At 49.9% G+C, this 17,432-nt stretch overlaps 1 protein-coding gene across 2 annotated transcripts in view; it reads left to right on the forward strand.

The window, feature by feature from the left end:
- LOC130578358 (protein phosphatase 1 regulatory subunit 12B-like) overlaps positions 1-17,432 on the forward strand; it is a 50,516-nt gene that overhangs the window by 23,099 nt on the left and 9,985 nt on the right. For both annotated transcript variants that reach the window (XM_057374383.1, XM_057374384.1), the window contains 5 exons: positions 10,701-10,717; positions 11,129-11,276; positions 11,863-11,967; positions 12,225-12,278; positions 13,654-13,704. In XM_057374383.1, the coding sequence (XP_057230366.1) occupies positions 10,701-10,717; positions 11,129-11,276; positions 11,863-11,967; positions 12,225-12,278; positions 13,654-13,704 (375 nt within the window). The remainder of the gene's footprint in view (positions 1-10,700; positions 10,718-11,128; positions 11,277-11,862; positions 11,968-12,224; positions 12,279-13,653; positions 13,705-17,432) is intronic.

Consider the following 17,432-nt stretch of genomic DNA (forward strand, 5'->3'; position numbering starts at 1 on the left):
TGTGAAGTGGTCACTTGATGATTTTTACTTGTTCCTCAGCAGATTGTGTATAATTCTTCTCATTCTGTTCATGCTCACAGTTTCTCTGCAAGGATGTTAGATTGTTCCCTCATTAAGCCTCCTTCAGAGCACATAACCTGAGCTTTCCAGCTGAATTTTTATCAGGAAGGCTCAGCAATAAAGCTCTAAACATACGCACTGGTCTGCACTGATTGATTTTATTCTGCCTTTCACTGGAGCGTCTGAAGGAGTCACGCTGGGTGAAATATGGGATGCATGAGCATCACCTTTTATGGGCCTTCTGTTTTCACCAAGTCACTTGATAGTAAGGGTTGTGTATAAACGGCAGCAGTTCCCAAATCACCGTCTCTGTAAAGGAGCCCCCAGCCGAGCCAGTGGTGCTCTGAGCAGTGCTCTGAGCAGTGCTCTGAGCGCTCATTGCCATGGCAGCACATGCCCCGAGGCTGCCTGCGATCGGGGCACATGGACAGTGCAAAGGCAGAGCAAATCGTACAGCACAAAGAAAAGCTAATGCACAAAAATGAGAGTGGCTGAGCTGCAGGTGCTCAGCATGCAAATCACGCCAGCAGGGTTGTGTTAATCTGTAAGTGATCATAGAATCACAGAATCCCAGAATGGTTGGGTTGGAAGGGACCTTAAAGCTCATCCCACCCTCACACCTTCCACTGTCCCAGGTTGCTCCAAACCCCATCCCACCTGGCCTTGGACACTTCCAGGGATGGGGCAGRAAGAATTTCTCATCTAAATCTCTCCTCTCTCACTTTAAAACCCGTCCCCCCACTTTTCCTGTCAYTTCCCTGTGTAAGAAGTCGATGTCCCAGAGTGCTGGGAGGCKGTTAGAAATGCCTGTTTGGGTTACAGCCTTTCTGGAGTTTGGAATAGAAGTGTGTCAGATGGCCATGCTTTGATCTGGTGTTTTTGCAACAAGTTCCATCCATTTCAGATATTCCTGGTCACASGTTTATTCTCACATGGGATTTTCCTCTATGCATCATTTCACTTGCTATGCTGCCGGTGCCAGTGTGTTAGAGAGTAAAAAGTGTTACGAAAATATTTCTCCAGGAAACTTTATCTTTCTGGGTTTCCATTTAGCAGCTTGGACTCGTCTGGTTGTGATAAAAGTGATGCTGTGTAAATTGAAACGGGATCAAATAAGTTGCCTCATGACAGTTTCTATCTAATTTTTGGATTGCTGACTAGCTACGCAGTGTTTGTGGAAATTACTCCCTTCTCTCCCAGCAGCCAACAAAAARTGTGGGATACTGAAACTTGAACTTTCAGGCAATTAACCTTCATCTGTGTGCTCCAGCACCCTGTTTTGTTTATCCCTAGTTATTCCTCAAGCATTGTGTTTCTCAGATGGTTATCAGGATGAAATCCTTCTGCATTGTTTGTCCTTGGGGGATTTTAGAGTTTTCCTCTGTAGATGTCCATATCTGGAAGCATATTGGGAACTTCTGGTCATTCCTAGGGCACCACCCATGAGATGCTCCCTGCTGGGACTCAGTAGCCAGACTGCTCCTGCATCTGGGTGTATAAATAAGATGGGTCAGGGCCTGGGCTGTGACCTGTGGGGTGAAAGGCTTCTGTCCCTGCGGCTGAAGTCCCTTCAGCTCTCCTCCCTCCCAAGCAGCAGAATTGATCCAAGCCAAAGCTGGAGCAGGGAGTCTGTTAACTATTAAAGGCTCTGAGTGGTGGTGGATGATTTGGAAAGGACCTGGTGTAACACTGCAGCCTCATTTAAAGCTCCTGTTTCACCCTCAGTGTGGTGCCTGGTCAGAGGTGATGCCTGCTGGTTGAGCAGGGGGAAACCAATCCCTTGGGACAGCTCAGCCTTGAAACCACATCTCATTGCCAGAGGTCAGAAGGTCAGGGGCAACTTGAAGTTCCACCAGAGCAGGGAATCAGTCAGGGCTGTGAAAGGAGGAGAAAGGAGATATCCTCGATTGGTGTCTGTTCATGGTAGAGCCACAAAAGCAGGGACAGAGGGGGAGGTGCTGCGGGATGGGAATGAGCAGAGYGGGTGGAAGCTCTGTGGGCAGCAAACCACTTCAGCCTGCTGGGCAGGAAACCAGAATTTGCTTCCCTTGCAGGAGCCCACTGGAGTTCTGGTTTTCATGCAATGATCACAAACCCATCAAAAACAGAAGAGAGACAGAGCCCAGTTCATCCATTTTGTGTGCTGGCAGTGCTACTTGTGCTGTTCACAGGAGATGGTGCATAGAATCATAGAATCATGGAACCATTCAGGTTGGAAAAGCCCTCTAAGGTCACAGAATCCAAACATTAACTCAGCACTGCTGAGTGGCGATTGTCCTCTGCTCCGAGGCAACAAGCAACAGGACAAGAAGAAATGATCACAAGATGCCCCAGGGGAGGTTCAGGTTGGATATTGGGGAAAAATTCTTCCCTGAAGGGGTGGTCAGGCCCTTGCACAGCTGCCCAGGGCAGAAGTGAAGTCAACATCCCTGGAAATGTTAAAAAAACCTGTAATGTGGCACCTGGGGATGTGAATTAAGTTGAATATGGCAGTGCTGGGGTAACATTTGGGYTCAATGATCTCAGAGGGCTTTTCCAGTCTTAGCAGTTCTGTGATGCCATGATTCCAGTCTCTGCACTGTGCTGCCTGTGCCCACAGTGCTGTTCTGGGGATATGGCTGCTGGCTCTGGAGTTACTGGATTGTGGAATGAACTTCAAACTGAGAAGTTGCTGGGTTGGTTGTTGGCAGCTCTCACCCTCACTGATGGCTCAAGAAGTATTTAATCCCTGATGAAACACCTGAGAACATCGTGCCAGAGCTTTTGCAAGGCAGGGTAGGGGTTCCTGCAGACCTGTGACATTCTCATCTGGAAGAAATTTAGGAGCAAAAATCTTTTCCTCTCGTCACTTGGCTGCTTGGTTTTTATTTCCTCATGTCTGGAGAGTTTTGTCCAAGATCATGTCGCTTTGCAAAATTAAATTTCTGACCAATAAAATTTGATCCTTTAGAAAAGAAGGAAAAAAGAGCAACAAACCTTGGGTTTCAGAATGATGGCCTTTCCTAAATTAAAATACTATCCAGCCTGATGTTTTATGTGGTGAGTTTTATCCCCARGAGACAGTGGGAATAAACTGCAGCTGCTGGAAAGCCCATGGGCCGTGGGAGGGTTTTGGAGCACTGAGCCACCGGCTGGCCATGGCACAGACCAGCATCCTACTGTAGCTTATTTTGGATGGCAGGAGATGTGGCCATCAGTCCCACACAACCCTGGATGTTTGTTTCTGATTAAATACGTGGTGTTTGTACTGAAAACGATGGGATCTGCTGCAGCCAGCTGCCAAAGCCACTATTCCATCTCGGAGAAGCTTTTAATATTATGCTTCAGTAACAGCAGTTTTTCTTAAGCAAAGTTTATTGATTTATAGTTTGAGAAAACRTATTTTGCATCAGGCTTTGGGGAGTTGGAGGTTGCGTGGAGGTGGTTTGGCTGCATTGGATTATTAATCATATCCATGGGATTTTGGGATTCTTGCATTTGCACGAGCTGGAAGCAGCACATCCATCATGCCGGTTGGAGCTAACGGGATGCTGCACAAACCACAGCTCTCAGGTCAGAGGGGCAGCTTTCTGAGGGAGGCAATGACCTCCAAATAACTCCCAAAAGCAGAGTTCAGCCAGACCTTCAAATTATTCTGCGTCCACTGAAAAACTAAACTTGATCCCAGCCATTCCTGACTGGAGTGACAGATGCGGTTGGAGGGGAACACCGACCTGAGCTGTACCCACTGGAATGGTCCGGGGTGTCCCAGGCAGCCTCCTCCTGGCTTTTCCTCCTTCCAGTCCAGCTCTGGCTATGCCAGCTCCTGGAGGATTGCTGCCCTCAGCAGTGCCCTGCTCTGCCCTGGTGTGGCCTCGAGTCCAGGACGCAGTTTTGGGCAYCTCAGGATAAGAAGGATCTGAAGGTATTGGAGGGACACRGGAGTAGGGAAGGGTCTGTAGGGGCCGTACAAGGAGCAGCTGTGGGCACTTGGTCTGTTCAGCCTGAAGGAGCCTCAGGTCAGACCCCATTGGGGGCTGCAGCKCCTCACAAAGGGCAGCTCTCATCTCTGCTCCCTGTGACAGTGACAGGACCAGGGAAGGGCTGGGGCTGTGTCAGGGCAGGGTCAGGCTGGATCTCAGGGAAAGGTTCTTCCCCAGAGGGTGCTGGGCACTGCCCAGGCTCCCCAGGGAATGGGCACAGCCCCGAGGCTGCCAGAGCTTCAGGAGTGTTTGAACAATGCTCTCAGGAATATCCAGGGTGGGATTGTTGGGGTGTCTGTACAGGGCCAGGAGGTGGGCTCCATCCTCATAGATCCCTCCCAGGTCAGGACATTGCGTCCTCCTAAGAGGGAGAGATTGTTCTTTGGATCACACATCAGCCTGGCCCAATGCTGGAGCTCATGTAGGTATACGAGCAGCCGAGCAGGAGCATAGTGGCTTTTGCTTATAAAAGGGAAAGAACCCCAAAACCAGCTGGCTTTATTTTACATTTAATTCCTAAAATAAACATGGCTCATCAAGAGGATATTTGCCAGCACAAGAATAAAATTTGAGGAGTTTCTAAAACTTCCACTGTTGCTTAAAGGAGGGCAGGGCTGGATCTGTACCCCTGGGTCTCATTACATGGTGGTTAATTAATTGTAGGCATTGATCAGGATTTCTGAGACAAAASACACCAAAAATAAATTCCTTGACAACTCTCTTAAAATAGTGCACACTGTCCTGAGATTGGCCAGTTGGACATAAAGAAGCATAAAATGTTCCCAAAGCCTCTATTTTTTTCTCTTTTTTCCTTGTTTGTTTTTTTTTTCCTTAAAAAAAAATGTAAATAGTAGGGATTTGTGCCTTCACTGGCTCCAGCCTCAACCACAAATCGCAATTGGAAGCAATTAGGGCAGTTTTTGCCTTGGCAGGAGCAGCAGCTGATCCCCCTTTTGGCACTGCAGTTCAGGGCTGCATTTTATCAAAACCTTCCATGAGGAATTTGGTTTTAATTATTCATCACTGAATTCCCAACAGCTGCAAAATTTTCTGGGCTTTTAAGGGAAGGCTTCTACCTTCCACAGTCCAAGTGCATTTTTAAAATCAGTCCTGGATGGTATTCCTGGCACTGGGCAGCATCCCTGCACTCTGGGTAGGTGGAGCCACAGCCAGTACCCAGCTGTGCCTTTTACCTGAGAGTGACCAATTCCAGCACCCTGAGAATCTCTGGAAGTGTCCAAGACCAGGCTGGACAGGGCTTGGAGCCACCTGGGATAGTGAAAGGTATCCCTGCCCGTGGCAGGGGGTGCAACTGGATGAGCTTTGATGGTCTTTTCCAACCCAAACCATCCTGTGATTCTATGATTCTGTGGTGCTCTTTGCCCTTTTTCTTGGGTCCCATCTCAGATCCTGATGCTTTTCCAGCCCACCTGGGCAGATCATCTCTGAGCTGGCAAAATGAGCTGAACCCCTTCAGTGTCTTCCACCACCCCAACACCACATGGACATGCTGYCCACCATGGGATGGGTGAGAGGGAAGGTGATGGGATCTCTCTGGTGAGAGCTCAGAGAGCTGAGGATTACCAGAAACTGCAAGTGCTCCATGCTTTTTAGTTTTCCTTTGAAAGTCACCCCCTTGGGTGTGTGGGCAGGAGTGCCGGGGCTGGGCTGGGCTGGGCTGCCGTGCTGGATTCCAAATCAGGACAGCCGCCTCCAGCCCTGCATGTTCCTCCACCCCAATCTCTGCAGTGCTCTGACCCTGTTTAGATTGTGGAAGGATAATTTCACAACTCCATGCTTCCCTGGCTCTTAGAAATTCTAGTTGAATTTTGATCCCTAGGGAAATAAAGGAATCTGGGCAAAACTGCAGTGCTGCTCCAAATTTTCCAGGGAAAGAAAAAAGCCTCTGATGCATTTGTTGATGATRGCTGGAGTGGATACAGCAGTTTCTCAGCATCCCCTTTTTAACCCTAACAAATTCCTTCAAGGAAAAGTGAGGAAGGAAAAGAACCTTCTTGCACCAGTTCAGTCAAGTGCACAGGTAATGCCTCAGCTCTTCATTCTCTCTGTTCATCCCCAACTTCTCCCAGCAATGAAGGAAGGAGAGTTTTGTCCTTCACCTTCTCACTCTGACCTTGGAGTTTCCAGCTCTGGGATGGCATCTCTGAGCAAATAGCCTTCCTTCCTCCCTTCCATGGCAGTGCAGGGAGCCAGCCAGTGCTGCTGGAGTTCCAGGGACTGTTTGAGAGGATGGGGCAGTGTGGGCAGGGGTGGCGGGGGCTGTGCTGATGGAGCAGGTGCAGCTGGAAGCACATGGAGAGGGTTCCAAAGGTGCCATGCCCAAACACAGGGCAAAGCTGAGCTGGAAAAAAGYTGTTTTCTGCTGCTGAACCTGTCTCCAGTGTGACTCCAGTGGCTTCTGAAGATGTTTATCTCTCTCTGAATAAGTGGCAGGGATGTCTCAGTTAAGCACCTACTCCAGTGTTTCAACAGAACCATGGAATCAGAGTCACTGAGGTTGGAAAAGCCCTCTGAGATCATTGAGTCCAACCATTCCCCAGCACTGCCATGTTCACCACCAGCCCTTGTCCCCAAGTGCCACATCAATAGGTTTTTTTGAATGCTYCCAGGGATGGTGACTCCACCACTGCCCTGGCAGCTGTGCCAGAGCCTGACCATCTTTTCAGGGAAGAATTTTTCTTTCCCYTTGTCCTGTCCCTGTTCCCTAGGAGCAGAGCCTGACTCCCCTCCGCCACCAGCTGCCCCCTCCTGTCAGGGAGTTGTGCAGAGCCAGAAGGTCCCATGTGAGCCTCCTTTTCTCCAGGGTGAGCCCCGCCCCCGCCCCAGCTCCCTCAGCTGCTCCTGGTGTTCCAGACTCTTCCTGGTTTCGTTGTTCTTCTCTTAGAGGGCATTCCCAACCTTACTGATGCTATGATTCCGTGATTCCAGGTTACTGCAGGGTGGCTCTGCTCGATGCTGGCAGCAGCAAGAATGATGCAGGTTCTCCCCTCTGATCTGGCACTTTGCTTCTCTTTAAATATGTAGGGACAGTCACAGTCTGAGCCAATCCATCTCAGCATCCATGACAGGAAAGTTGTAAATACAATGAACCTGGGGGTTTTCCTGCTTTTTGCTGTATATGTTTAAATTGATTCCTTTCTTATCTCACCCTTCCTTTGTGGAAGCATGCCCCTGCTCTCCCTGCATATGGAAATTGTTGCTCCTTTGAAGTGAAAAAAGGACAGAATTGGTTTTTCCTCTTGCTGCCAGCAGCCAGGCTGGCTCCGGGACTGCTTGGATTCATTACCTGTTTTCTGTGTCTCCTTGCACAGCCACGTGGCATTTCCCAGCACTGTTCAAATCCATTAGCAGGTGTATTTGCTGAAGGAAATTCAGGCTGGCAAAGGAGTGGATTACTTGCCMGGCCATTTGTCATCATAGCAAAAGTCGTCACTGGAGGGGATTAGCATAAAGTGCACAAATAACTTTCAACAAGAGCCTTGTTAATCACTGTAATTCCCTTCTCCAGCTCATCAGGGGAGGTTGGGTCATTGGGCCARGATTCAAAAGGAGTTGTCAGGCTGCTGAGGGGTTTAAGAGGCAAATGTTGAAAGCTCAGCTTATGAAGCACCATGGAAAGATCAGCGTGTGTGTGGCTGAAAATGGGAAATCCTTCACGGAATACCACACTGGTTTGGATTGGAAGAGGCCATTAAAGCTCATCCAGTCCCACCTGCCATGGGCAGGGACACCTTCCACTGTCCCAGGCTGCTCCAGACCCCGTCCAACCTGGCCTTGGACACTGCCAGGGGTGCAGGGCAGCCACAGCTGCTSTGGGCACCCTGTGCCAGGGCCTCCCCACCTTCACAGGAAGAATTCCTTGCCCMTATCCCATCTAACCCTGTCCTCTGACAGTGGACACGTAACCTTGTCCTGTCACTCCAGATCCTGATCCAAAGTCTCTCTGCTGCTTTGCTGGAGCCCCTTTAGGCACTGGAAGGGGCTCTAAGGTGTCCCCAGAGCCACCTTTTCTCCAGTCTGGACACCCCCATYTGTCCCAGCCTGGCTCCAGAGCAGAGGARCTCCAGGCCTGGAGCAGCTCCATGGGCTCCTCTGGAMTCTCTCAGCAGCTCCATSTCTTTCCTGTGCTGAGCCCAGGGCTGGGRCAGCTCTGCATGTGGGGTCTCACCTGAGWGGGGTAGAGGRGCAGAATCTCCCTGCCCTGCATGAGCCCAGGACATGTTTGGATTTGTGGTCTGTGTTTCTAACAGCAGCCCTGTGCTGGAGAGCAGCTGCACAGAAACTGTGCCCCAGCTTTGGGCTAAGCACAGAGCCTGGCCCAAACCAGAGCTGTGTCCCTGCCATGACATCAGGCAGCTCATGAGCTGCTTTCCAGACAGCATCCAACATGGCTTGTGGAGGTGCAGCAGGGCTTAGCCATGGTGGAAATGCATCTGCTGTCTTGGGAGGTTTCTCAACTATAAGATGAAAAGAGAAGAGATACTTGATTAGAGCAAATGAAACAATACTGGTCTGGACCCACTGCTGTGTCTCAGAGTCCATGCCTGCTCCAACATGGCCTCCTGGAGCTTTGGTGAAGGTTTCTCCAGGGTGGGGCTGGCACTAGGCCTGCCCAAGAGCCCGGCTGAGGGTGGCTGGGGGCGCAGTTGGAGGGGACCATGCTGATGGATAGCAGGGTTTGTTTGTCCCTCTGATCCCTGCTCTGTCCAGCGTGCAGTCCATCCGCCAGGCTCTGCGTGCCGGTCCCATCAGTTCGTTTCTCTGGTGCTGCTCAGCTCACAGCAGARTGTGTCAGAGGCTGTGCTGCAGAGCCCACACACTGCAGGCTCCCTGGGGACCCTCCTGGCCTGAATCAGAGTRCAAGATGAGCTCACATGAGGGTGGGGTGAATTAAAAACTTGGTAGCCAGGAGCAGGTAATAGGTCACTGTGTCCCAGTGAGCAGCAGGCAGGGCTGGCCATGGCCAGGTCACTTGTCCACCCTCCTGCTCCCTGTAATGGGTGACTTAATTCCTCTGTCCATGGGATGTGCTCCCAGATCCCTGCCCAGGCTCAGAGGCTTTGTCGGGTGCCAGGCAGAAGTGGGAGGTCTGAGCTCTGGGGTAATTTCTATCCGTGTGTTTGGGGATTGTCACCCAGGAGGAGGTTGAAGGTGTCCGTGGGAAGSGACTCGTTTTCCTTCCTGCAGTCAGATCTGCCTCCCAGCAGGGTGTCTGCACTGGGTTTACTGGTGCAGCTGACAGTGCAAGCAGCACGAACATGTCTGGGCACCCAAAGCCTGACCCCTCCTCTGCTTCTGTGATGTCCTTTGTGTCGACTGTTCATTAAAGAGAGTGTAGGGATTTGGCTGGAAGTGCCTGTGGGAGGTTTGTGCTCACTCAGAACAATGAAAAACCAGCAGAGGAATATTGGGCTCAATTTCCAGTTCAAGGGACCATAAAGAGTTGGAATGTACCTGGAATTTGAATAAATGACTGTCAGACAGAGAAACTTTGTGGCAGTCTGGCAGGTCCTGCAGGACAGGGATGCTGTCGCCACTGTATTTMTGCAATTGTAGGAAGGAACTGTTCAATCCCGAAAATATTAAATGGTGGTTTACCACAACCAGCCTCTGTAGGATTTTCATAGAAACATGGAATTATTTAGGTATGAAAAGCCCTCTAAGATCATTGAGGCCAAACGTTCCCCCAGCATTGCCATGTTCACCACTACACCATGTCCCCAGGTGTTACATCCAAACATTTTCTGAACATTTCCATGGATGGTGACTCCACCACTGCCCTGGGCAACCTATGCCAGGGCCTGAGCACCCTTTGAAGGAAAAGATTTTCCCTAATATGCACCTAACCTGAGCCTCCCCTGGCACAACTTGGGGCCATTTCTTCTTGTCCTGTCTCTGTTCCCTGGGAGTAGAGCCAGACACCCCCGCTTCCCTCTCCTGTCAGGGAGTTGTGCAGAGCCACAAGGTCCCCCCAGAGCCTCCTTTACTCCAGGCTGAGCTTGCCTTCCAGCCTCCCTCAGCCTCTCCTGGTGCTCCAGACCCTTCCCCAACTCCGTTCCATTCCTTGGACACACTCCAGCCCCTCAGTGTCCAAGGCAGCACAGTGGATGTTTGGATGTTGGTGAGGAGAGAATAACCCAGCGCAAGCTTCAACCACCCTGGTGTGAGGGTCTTCTCCCTCCCTCCTGCAGCTGCTGTTGTRTCTGTCTGTGCCACAGGGAGGTACTTGCCCATGGAGAGAAGAGTGTTTGTGATGTTCTCAAGTCCAGCACTGGGAGATCCCTGTGCCTGTTAATGCCCCTCACCCACATCACACACGGCACAGTGATCACAGTCAGAGTAACTTCATTGGAAAAGGGAAACAATYGATCCCTTTGAATTCCAGGGAAGGGATTTCAGCTCTGGAAATGAGGATTTGCGCAGCAAGGTTCAGGATTTCTTAGGTGAGCAAAATAAATGCTTCGGAGGAGCTGAAGCAGTTGAAGATTCAGGCAGAGATTGGAGATTCCCAGTTTGAGTTGGGAAATCTCTGTGTAGCCTGGCATGAGCTAGGTTCTKGTATCAGAGATGGGAAATCGCTGCTGCCTGGAAACTCTGCAGTTTTTGAATTGACCCTTTAATTCTCATTACTAATTACCTTTTTTTTTTTTCCTTCAGCATGAAAGACTTTCCAGGTAAGAATTTTCTTTTTAAATTTTTTTTCTGTGTAATATCTATTGCCAGCATGTTTTTGTGTGGCTTTGAGGATTCCCTGTGCTTCAAATCCAGTCTGGTCCTGGCTATTTGGTCCTTTCCTGTTTGCTTCTGTCCTTTGCTCTCAGATTATTTACCTCAGTGCCCTTGTAGAAATGGTGCTCGTTCCCACCATGGAGATGGTAGGTCTGTGGGAAGCCCCTGCCCATGGAGGGCTGGGCTGGTACCCTGGGGATATTTCCCAGTCATTGTAGTGGTGGTGGGTTTTGGGCAGTGATGCCCAGTGCTGAGTGGAGGCTGCTCCCATGGCCACCAGTCCACCCAGCTGGGCCCAGTGCTGGCTGCTCCAGCTCACAGCAGCTCCASGGTGCTGGATCTGCCTCCCGTCACAGGTTGGAAGCAGCTACAAACCCCACCCCGAGCGAGTCGTCCTACAGCGACCGTGCCTCCAGCCGCTCCAGTGCCTACAGCCGCAGGGAGAACCGCCTCGCCGCCCTCAGCAGCCGCRCAGACGACGAGAGCAACAGGGACTATAAGAAAGTAGGAGTTTTAAACGTGTTTTTGTCCCTGCACACACCACAGAACCCACCTTTTGCTGCCCAACCCAGCCCTGAGAATCAGTGGGAAGAAAGAGAAGAAGTTTATTTTCATTTTCTTTGTTTCGAAGAGTACAGTGGTTTGGGTTGGAAGACTTAAAACTTGCAGTTTAAGTTAAAACTTACCTCTTTCCACCCCCTGCTATGGGCAGGGACACCTCCCACATCCCAGGTTGCTCCAAGCCCCATCCAACCTGGCCCTGGACACTTCCAGGAATGGAGAAGTGTCACCACCCCTCTGAGTAAAGAATTACCTAAATTAAAAACATCCATTTTTTTGCCTCTCATAGGCAAAAATTCCTACAAAATTCAAGACCTGTTTTCTTGTTTCTTATCCATGAATTATGAAAACATAAATAATGCATCCAAGATGGTTTTGTTTTCCCTTCTTCCTGTCTCCTGATATGTGGGAGCAAAGCAAACCCTTCAGCTCAGTGCTGAGGGCATGTGTCTGATCAGAGCAGTGTGGCAGAATAGAGTTAATTAACCAGGAGCTGCCTGATTAACTGAGCTCTTGGTTTGCATTTCAGTTATATGAGAGTGCTCTGTCTGAAAATCAAAAGCTGAAGTCAAAGCTGCAAGAAGCCCAGCTTGAGCTGGCTGAAATCAAAGCAAAGTTGGAAAAGGCAGCCCAGGTAAGGGAAAATCCGGGTCCTGTCTGGAGAAACTGAGCACCGGCCATGACGAACCCAGCACTTGTTTCAGGATGGGAAAGGCAGGGAAGCTCCTGCAAGGAGGGAGGGAAGATACCGTAGAGGAGACAGAAATAAGCGAGTGGTTTTGTAAATGCTTTGCTGCTCCCAAGCAAGAGTATCTACGAGTGTCTCAGCCTTTGTGCTGAACCCTGTGAGTGCTCTCGGGTTTAATCACTTTCTATTTTTAATTTCCATAGCAGAAACAGGAGAAAACTTCTGACCGGTCCAGCATGCTGGAGATGGAGAAGAGGGTACGTGTCTCTGCTTTCTTCTGAGTCATAGCCTGTGCCTCGTGCAGGGCAGTCATTTCTAGAAAGAAAGCGTTAATTAAAAGATAAGTTGTATTTTTGCCTTGAAGAGCAGCACACAGTGTAATTGTGTTCTGACCTTTCCAGGGCCTGAGATTGCTGCTGTCTTTGCAAATCAACTTCGTTCTGATCCCTCTCTTTCGTTATAGGCAGCTGCAGACCCATGGATTGTATCACACTAAGGGACTGTTGGTCCATTAGGCTTTAAAACATTCTTGATGCCTACAAATAAAGACTCATTTGGGGTGGTGGGGGAATGAGGCAAAATCGTGGAAGGATTCTCTCAATCCCTTCATCCCCCAGCCTGGGTAGGTACCAAGTAGGCAACCCTGGGGACAGGACCCAACCCAGGGACAGGACCTTGAACTTGGCCTTGTTGAAGTCAGGGTAACATCCTGTATAACTTCTTTTGAATTAGGATCACAGTAGCCACAAATACAGGATTCTGAGAGTTAGAGAGTAAAACCATGTCCAGCTGTTCTCACTGAAGATGCAGTAGCTGTTTCCAGGGTGGCTCWTGCATTTTGCACTGGTGAATCCCTGGATGAAGCGTGCTGTGGACATAAAGTGACCCAGAACGTGTCATGCACAGCACACTCAGAAGGTGCCTTTTCCTCACTCTTCTGGCCTCGTGGCTCTTTGCAGAGGGCAAAGGAGCAGGGCAGACTGTGTGAATCCTGCTCCTGATGCATGTTTCCCATTTCCCCCTTCTCAGGGTACATCCCTGCCGTGATTTGAGTCCAGGTCCTGGGAAGGGAGTCCAGATCTCCCCTCCTTGGCACGGGCTTAGCTGAGGCCACTCACATGGCAGAGTCTGCCCATGTAATCCTCACTTTCCAAAATGCACTGAAAGAAGTCAGCTTTATAGCTTTGCAGTCGTGAATTATCTGGGAGAAACGGGATTTCCAGGCAGGGAATTTCCTTTCCCTGTTCTCTGTTTCCTATTTGAGCGGCTCAGTGACTTTTCTCATTGCTGCCTTTAGTGGAGTGTAAGTAAATCCATGGCTTCACCTACAGAGCTCAAAATCAATTACATCAGCAGCTCCTGAGAACTGGGATTACTGAAAATGGGGCATAATTTCATTAGGGGTATGAATAGAGCTGCCCAGATAGGCCCAGCATATATCCCTGCTGGTTTGCCAGCTGCCCTGTCCCACCTGATCAGCTCCTGGTTGTGACCTCTGCCTTGCTTTGGGATGCTCTTCAGTGAATACTCCTACAGAAACACAAGACTCTTACTTTTCTTTAAAAGAAAATATAGTTTAAATTTTTCTCCTAAATCCTTGTGACCTTCTTTGTTATGAATCCTTGTAAACAGGAGAAGCGAGCCCTGGAGCGGAAACTCTCTGAAATGGAGGAGGAAATGAAGGTAAGAAATAATCTTCACTGTGTCTATTCAATTTTTTATGCTTTCTATCCATGTCTTTGGAGATTGTCACCCAGGAGGAGGATGTTAAAGGTGTCCGTGGGAAGGGACTCATTTTTCTTTCTGCAGTCAGAACTTGCTTTAATGGCCCTGTTCTCCAAACATGAAATGCTAATAAACTGTCCTGTTCTCGTTCATCTGATTGCTCCTATGTTTGATTTGTTCTGCTGTTTGATCTGAGAACGGTGAAAGCTGTTCTCCTTAAATGCCTTCCCAAACTAACCTTTTGTGGCATCGCTGAGTTCCAGTGTGCTGACCCTCTGTGCTCTGACTAGTCTGCAGCCCAAGTTAAGCCGCTGAGGTTCTCTCCGGACGGGTAAGAAGACAACGCTGGCTTTTGAGCTCACGCACACTGGCCAGGATGAAACACAGAGTGGTTGTGTTCCCRTGCTCCCTGCCCAAAGCATGTCACTGGGAGGCCGTGGCAGCCTGGGATCATTCCAGCGAGGAGGAGTTTTCTGCCTGGTGGGAGGATGTGCAGCATGGCTTGCTGTCACAGCCATGGCCCCCGGTGTTCCGGCACGTTCTCGCTCCTGTAGCCTTGCTTCAAGGACAGTGGTGCCCGTGAGGGGAGCCCTGCAGAGCCCACGCACACCAACAGCCTCACCCCGTTGGGCAGCGCTGTGTCACGTTACGCTGCATTTCAGTGCTCGTGGTCACGGAATGAGTGTCCCCTTTGCTCTGCCCAGTGCTTTCCTTCCCTTTGAGCATGACCAGGTGTGGCCAAGCTGCCCGCAGAAGGAAGGACCTACCTGAGAGCTCTCCCTGCACTGTGCAGTGATGGAATTGAGTTCGTGGCACACTGGAGGAGGTTCCAACTCTGTGTTTCTATTTGAAGTTCCATGTTTCTACCAAGCACATGTCTTTGAAAGGACCACTGGCTAACGCTGCATCCTGTCCTGCAATAAGCAGCACAATGATGTGGTGGATTCTTGCTGTAAAGGCTCTTGTTCTCTCAGAGACAAGAAAATGAGTGTGGATGTGTGAGCCCGAAGAGGAAGGAGAAAGGATTGAATATGTCTGAATTCCAAACTCTTTGTTCAGTGAGCAGGTAGGAACCTTTCACTGCACTGAGGCCTTCCTGTAATTACAGAATTGTGGCCTCCAAGAGAAACACGGCAGGAGCAGTTTGTACTGGTCCTTCAGCTCTGCAGATCACTGCAAACCAGCTGAGCTCATGGAGTAAAAAGACAAGGTGGTGTCCTCTAGTGGCCTCACTTTGGAAACATTTGTATTACCGTGGAAAGCAATTAATGAGGAAGGTGCCTGCGGGGACTCTTGGATGCAGCCAAAGCGCCTCAGGTTTGCGTGGTCTGGAGCTGCAGAGCTGTGGAAGCCGAGGTGGTGCAGAAGGAGAAGCACTGCTGGAGGTTGGACATGTTCTCACACTGCCTCGAGGGACATGAGCTGAAGGAACCTGTGGTCCAGCTGAAAATGCACTTCAGGTCCTCGAGAGTGGTGCTGACTCTGCTCTCTGCCCTGGTCTTGCTGCATCAAGCAACCAAAGTGGCCTTTTGATAAGCAGGACAAATAGACAAATTGGAAAATCTCTCTTCTGAGGTGCTGCTACATTTTCACTAGTTTTTGCAAAACCTCAAGCATGTGGTGAGTACCTGAGGGCACTGTGACATATCTTGTTTGACAGACATTCCAAAAAAAGGAGTTTAAAATCTCTGAAGAAAGAAGCATTTAACCGGGCCTGTCCAAAAGGAAACTTTTTGCCACCTCCATTGTACCTTGAAGTGGGAGAATCAACCCTGTTGTGTTTGCCTGGAGTGAGATAACCTCTGCAGAGCATCCCTGTTAGTCCCTAGTGTGGGAGCTGAGCCAGGAAAGGATCTGTTAGTTCTGGTTGGACTTTCATTCTTGCTTCTTGCTCTACCTGAGTAGCTGTCATGCTACTCAGAAGGAATGAGTAAGGAATTGTGAAGGAAAACACAATTCCACCAATTTCCTTTAATGTGGAGAGCAACAGGTGAAAACAACTGGATCTGTCAAGTGATTAGGTCTCAGGCTGGTTTTGGTGATTCTTCCCACCAGTTTTTGAATCCAGCAAGGCTCATGTCCAGCTGTTGGATCTGGGGCTGTCTGTGTCCAGTTGTGCACATCAGATGTTCTCTCCTTGCAACTGACTTCAGARGAAGGGGAGGCAGAGGTGACAGAAATGCTTTGTACTTCAGGCTGTGTTTGAGGGGAAGAGCTTTCTTCCTGTCAGGACYGTGACCCCTGCTAACAAAGCCACAGAGAAGTGAAGAGGAGCRAGACAGGCTTGGTACCCTCAAGAACCTTGATGGCAGAGCTGCTTTTCAGACCTGCTCTTCCAAAGGTGGCAGAGCAGTGCAGCATTTCTCTAAGTGACTGTGCAATTTGACTGGAGGTCCAGAACCTTGGCTGAGGCAGGAGAAAGAAAATGAGCATTTGCGCTGAATTCAATGCCAAGTGCCTGAGGCTCTGACTTAACACAGCAATTGTTCTTGAAGGTCACAGAAGCTCCTTTATTCCATGGCAGTGCTGCAGCTCCTGGCCTCAGCCATTGTGCATGCTCCAGGCATTTTTATTTCATGTTGCAGGCACAGACCCGTTAATTGAAGGCAGGTACAGCTGAAGTGAGAAACCTGCTTGTGCCAAGCCAAGTATCAAGCAGAGTGATAAGCAATCACAGCAGTATCATCCAGATCCTGCTCTTTGCCCTTGGCTTCAGGCCCAGCTTCCCAGCCTTCACTGGGTTTGGTGCAGACAGGAGCCTGTGGCACACACACGTTTTTACAGAAATGATCCTTTCTGTGCAGCGTGTGGAGGCTGAGCGGCGGCTGGTGGGACCATGCTGAGGTTCCGTGCTGTGCTTCTGTAGAAAAACAAAGGTGGTCTCTGAAACCATCACAGACCTCTGCACCTCACATAGCACAATGCCCCTACTACATATGTTGGATGTTTTCTGCCACCTGTGAGCCCTGTGATAAAACAGAGGATCTTTGTTATCCATGGTATCGTAAAATCATGGAATATCCTGAATTGAAAGGGACCCACAGGGATCACTGAGTTCAGCTCCTGGCCCTGCGCAGACACCCCAACAATCCCACCCAGTGCATCCCTGGCAGCGCTGTCCAAACGCAGCTGGAGCTCTGACAGCCTCGGGGCTRTGCCCATTCCCTGGGGAGCTTGGGCAGTGCCCAGCACCCTCTGGGGAAGAACCTTTCTCTGATGTCCAGCCTGWYCCTGCCCTGACACAGCTCCAGCCCTTCCCTCAGCTCCTGTCCCTGTAACAGAGAGCAAAGATTGGAGTTGTCCCTCTGAAGGAGCTGCAGCTCCCAGTGAGGTCTGACCTCAAGCTCCTCTTCTCCAGGGTGATCAATCCAAGTGTCCTTAACCATTTTTGATACCATCAAAAGAAGTGACTGTTCCAGTATAACCATCTGCCAGCAGCTCCTGGTGTGATGTATCACAGGACAGACATATCATATCCGTCTGTCCTCACTGAGCACAGTAGCAGCCAGCAAAGCTTGGACGGGTGAAGGGATGGATGGATGGATGGATGGATGGATGGATGGATGGATGGATGGATGGATGGATGGATGGATGGATGGACGGACACAGGGATGGATGAACAGGGATGGATGGATGGATGGATGGATGGATGGATGGATGGATGGATGGATGGATGGATGGATGGA

Source organism: Malurus melanocephalus, unplaced genomic scaffold, assembly GCF_030028575.1.
Source record: "Malurus melanocephalus ecotype Western Australia unplaced genomic scaffold, MMel_1.1 scaffold_224, whole genome shotgun sequence".
NCBI lineage: Eukaryota > Metazoa > Chordata > Aves > Passeriformes > Maluridae > Malurus > Malurus melanocephalus.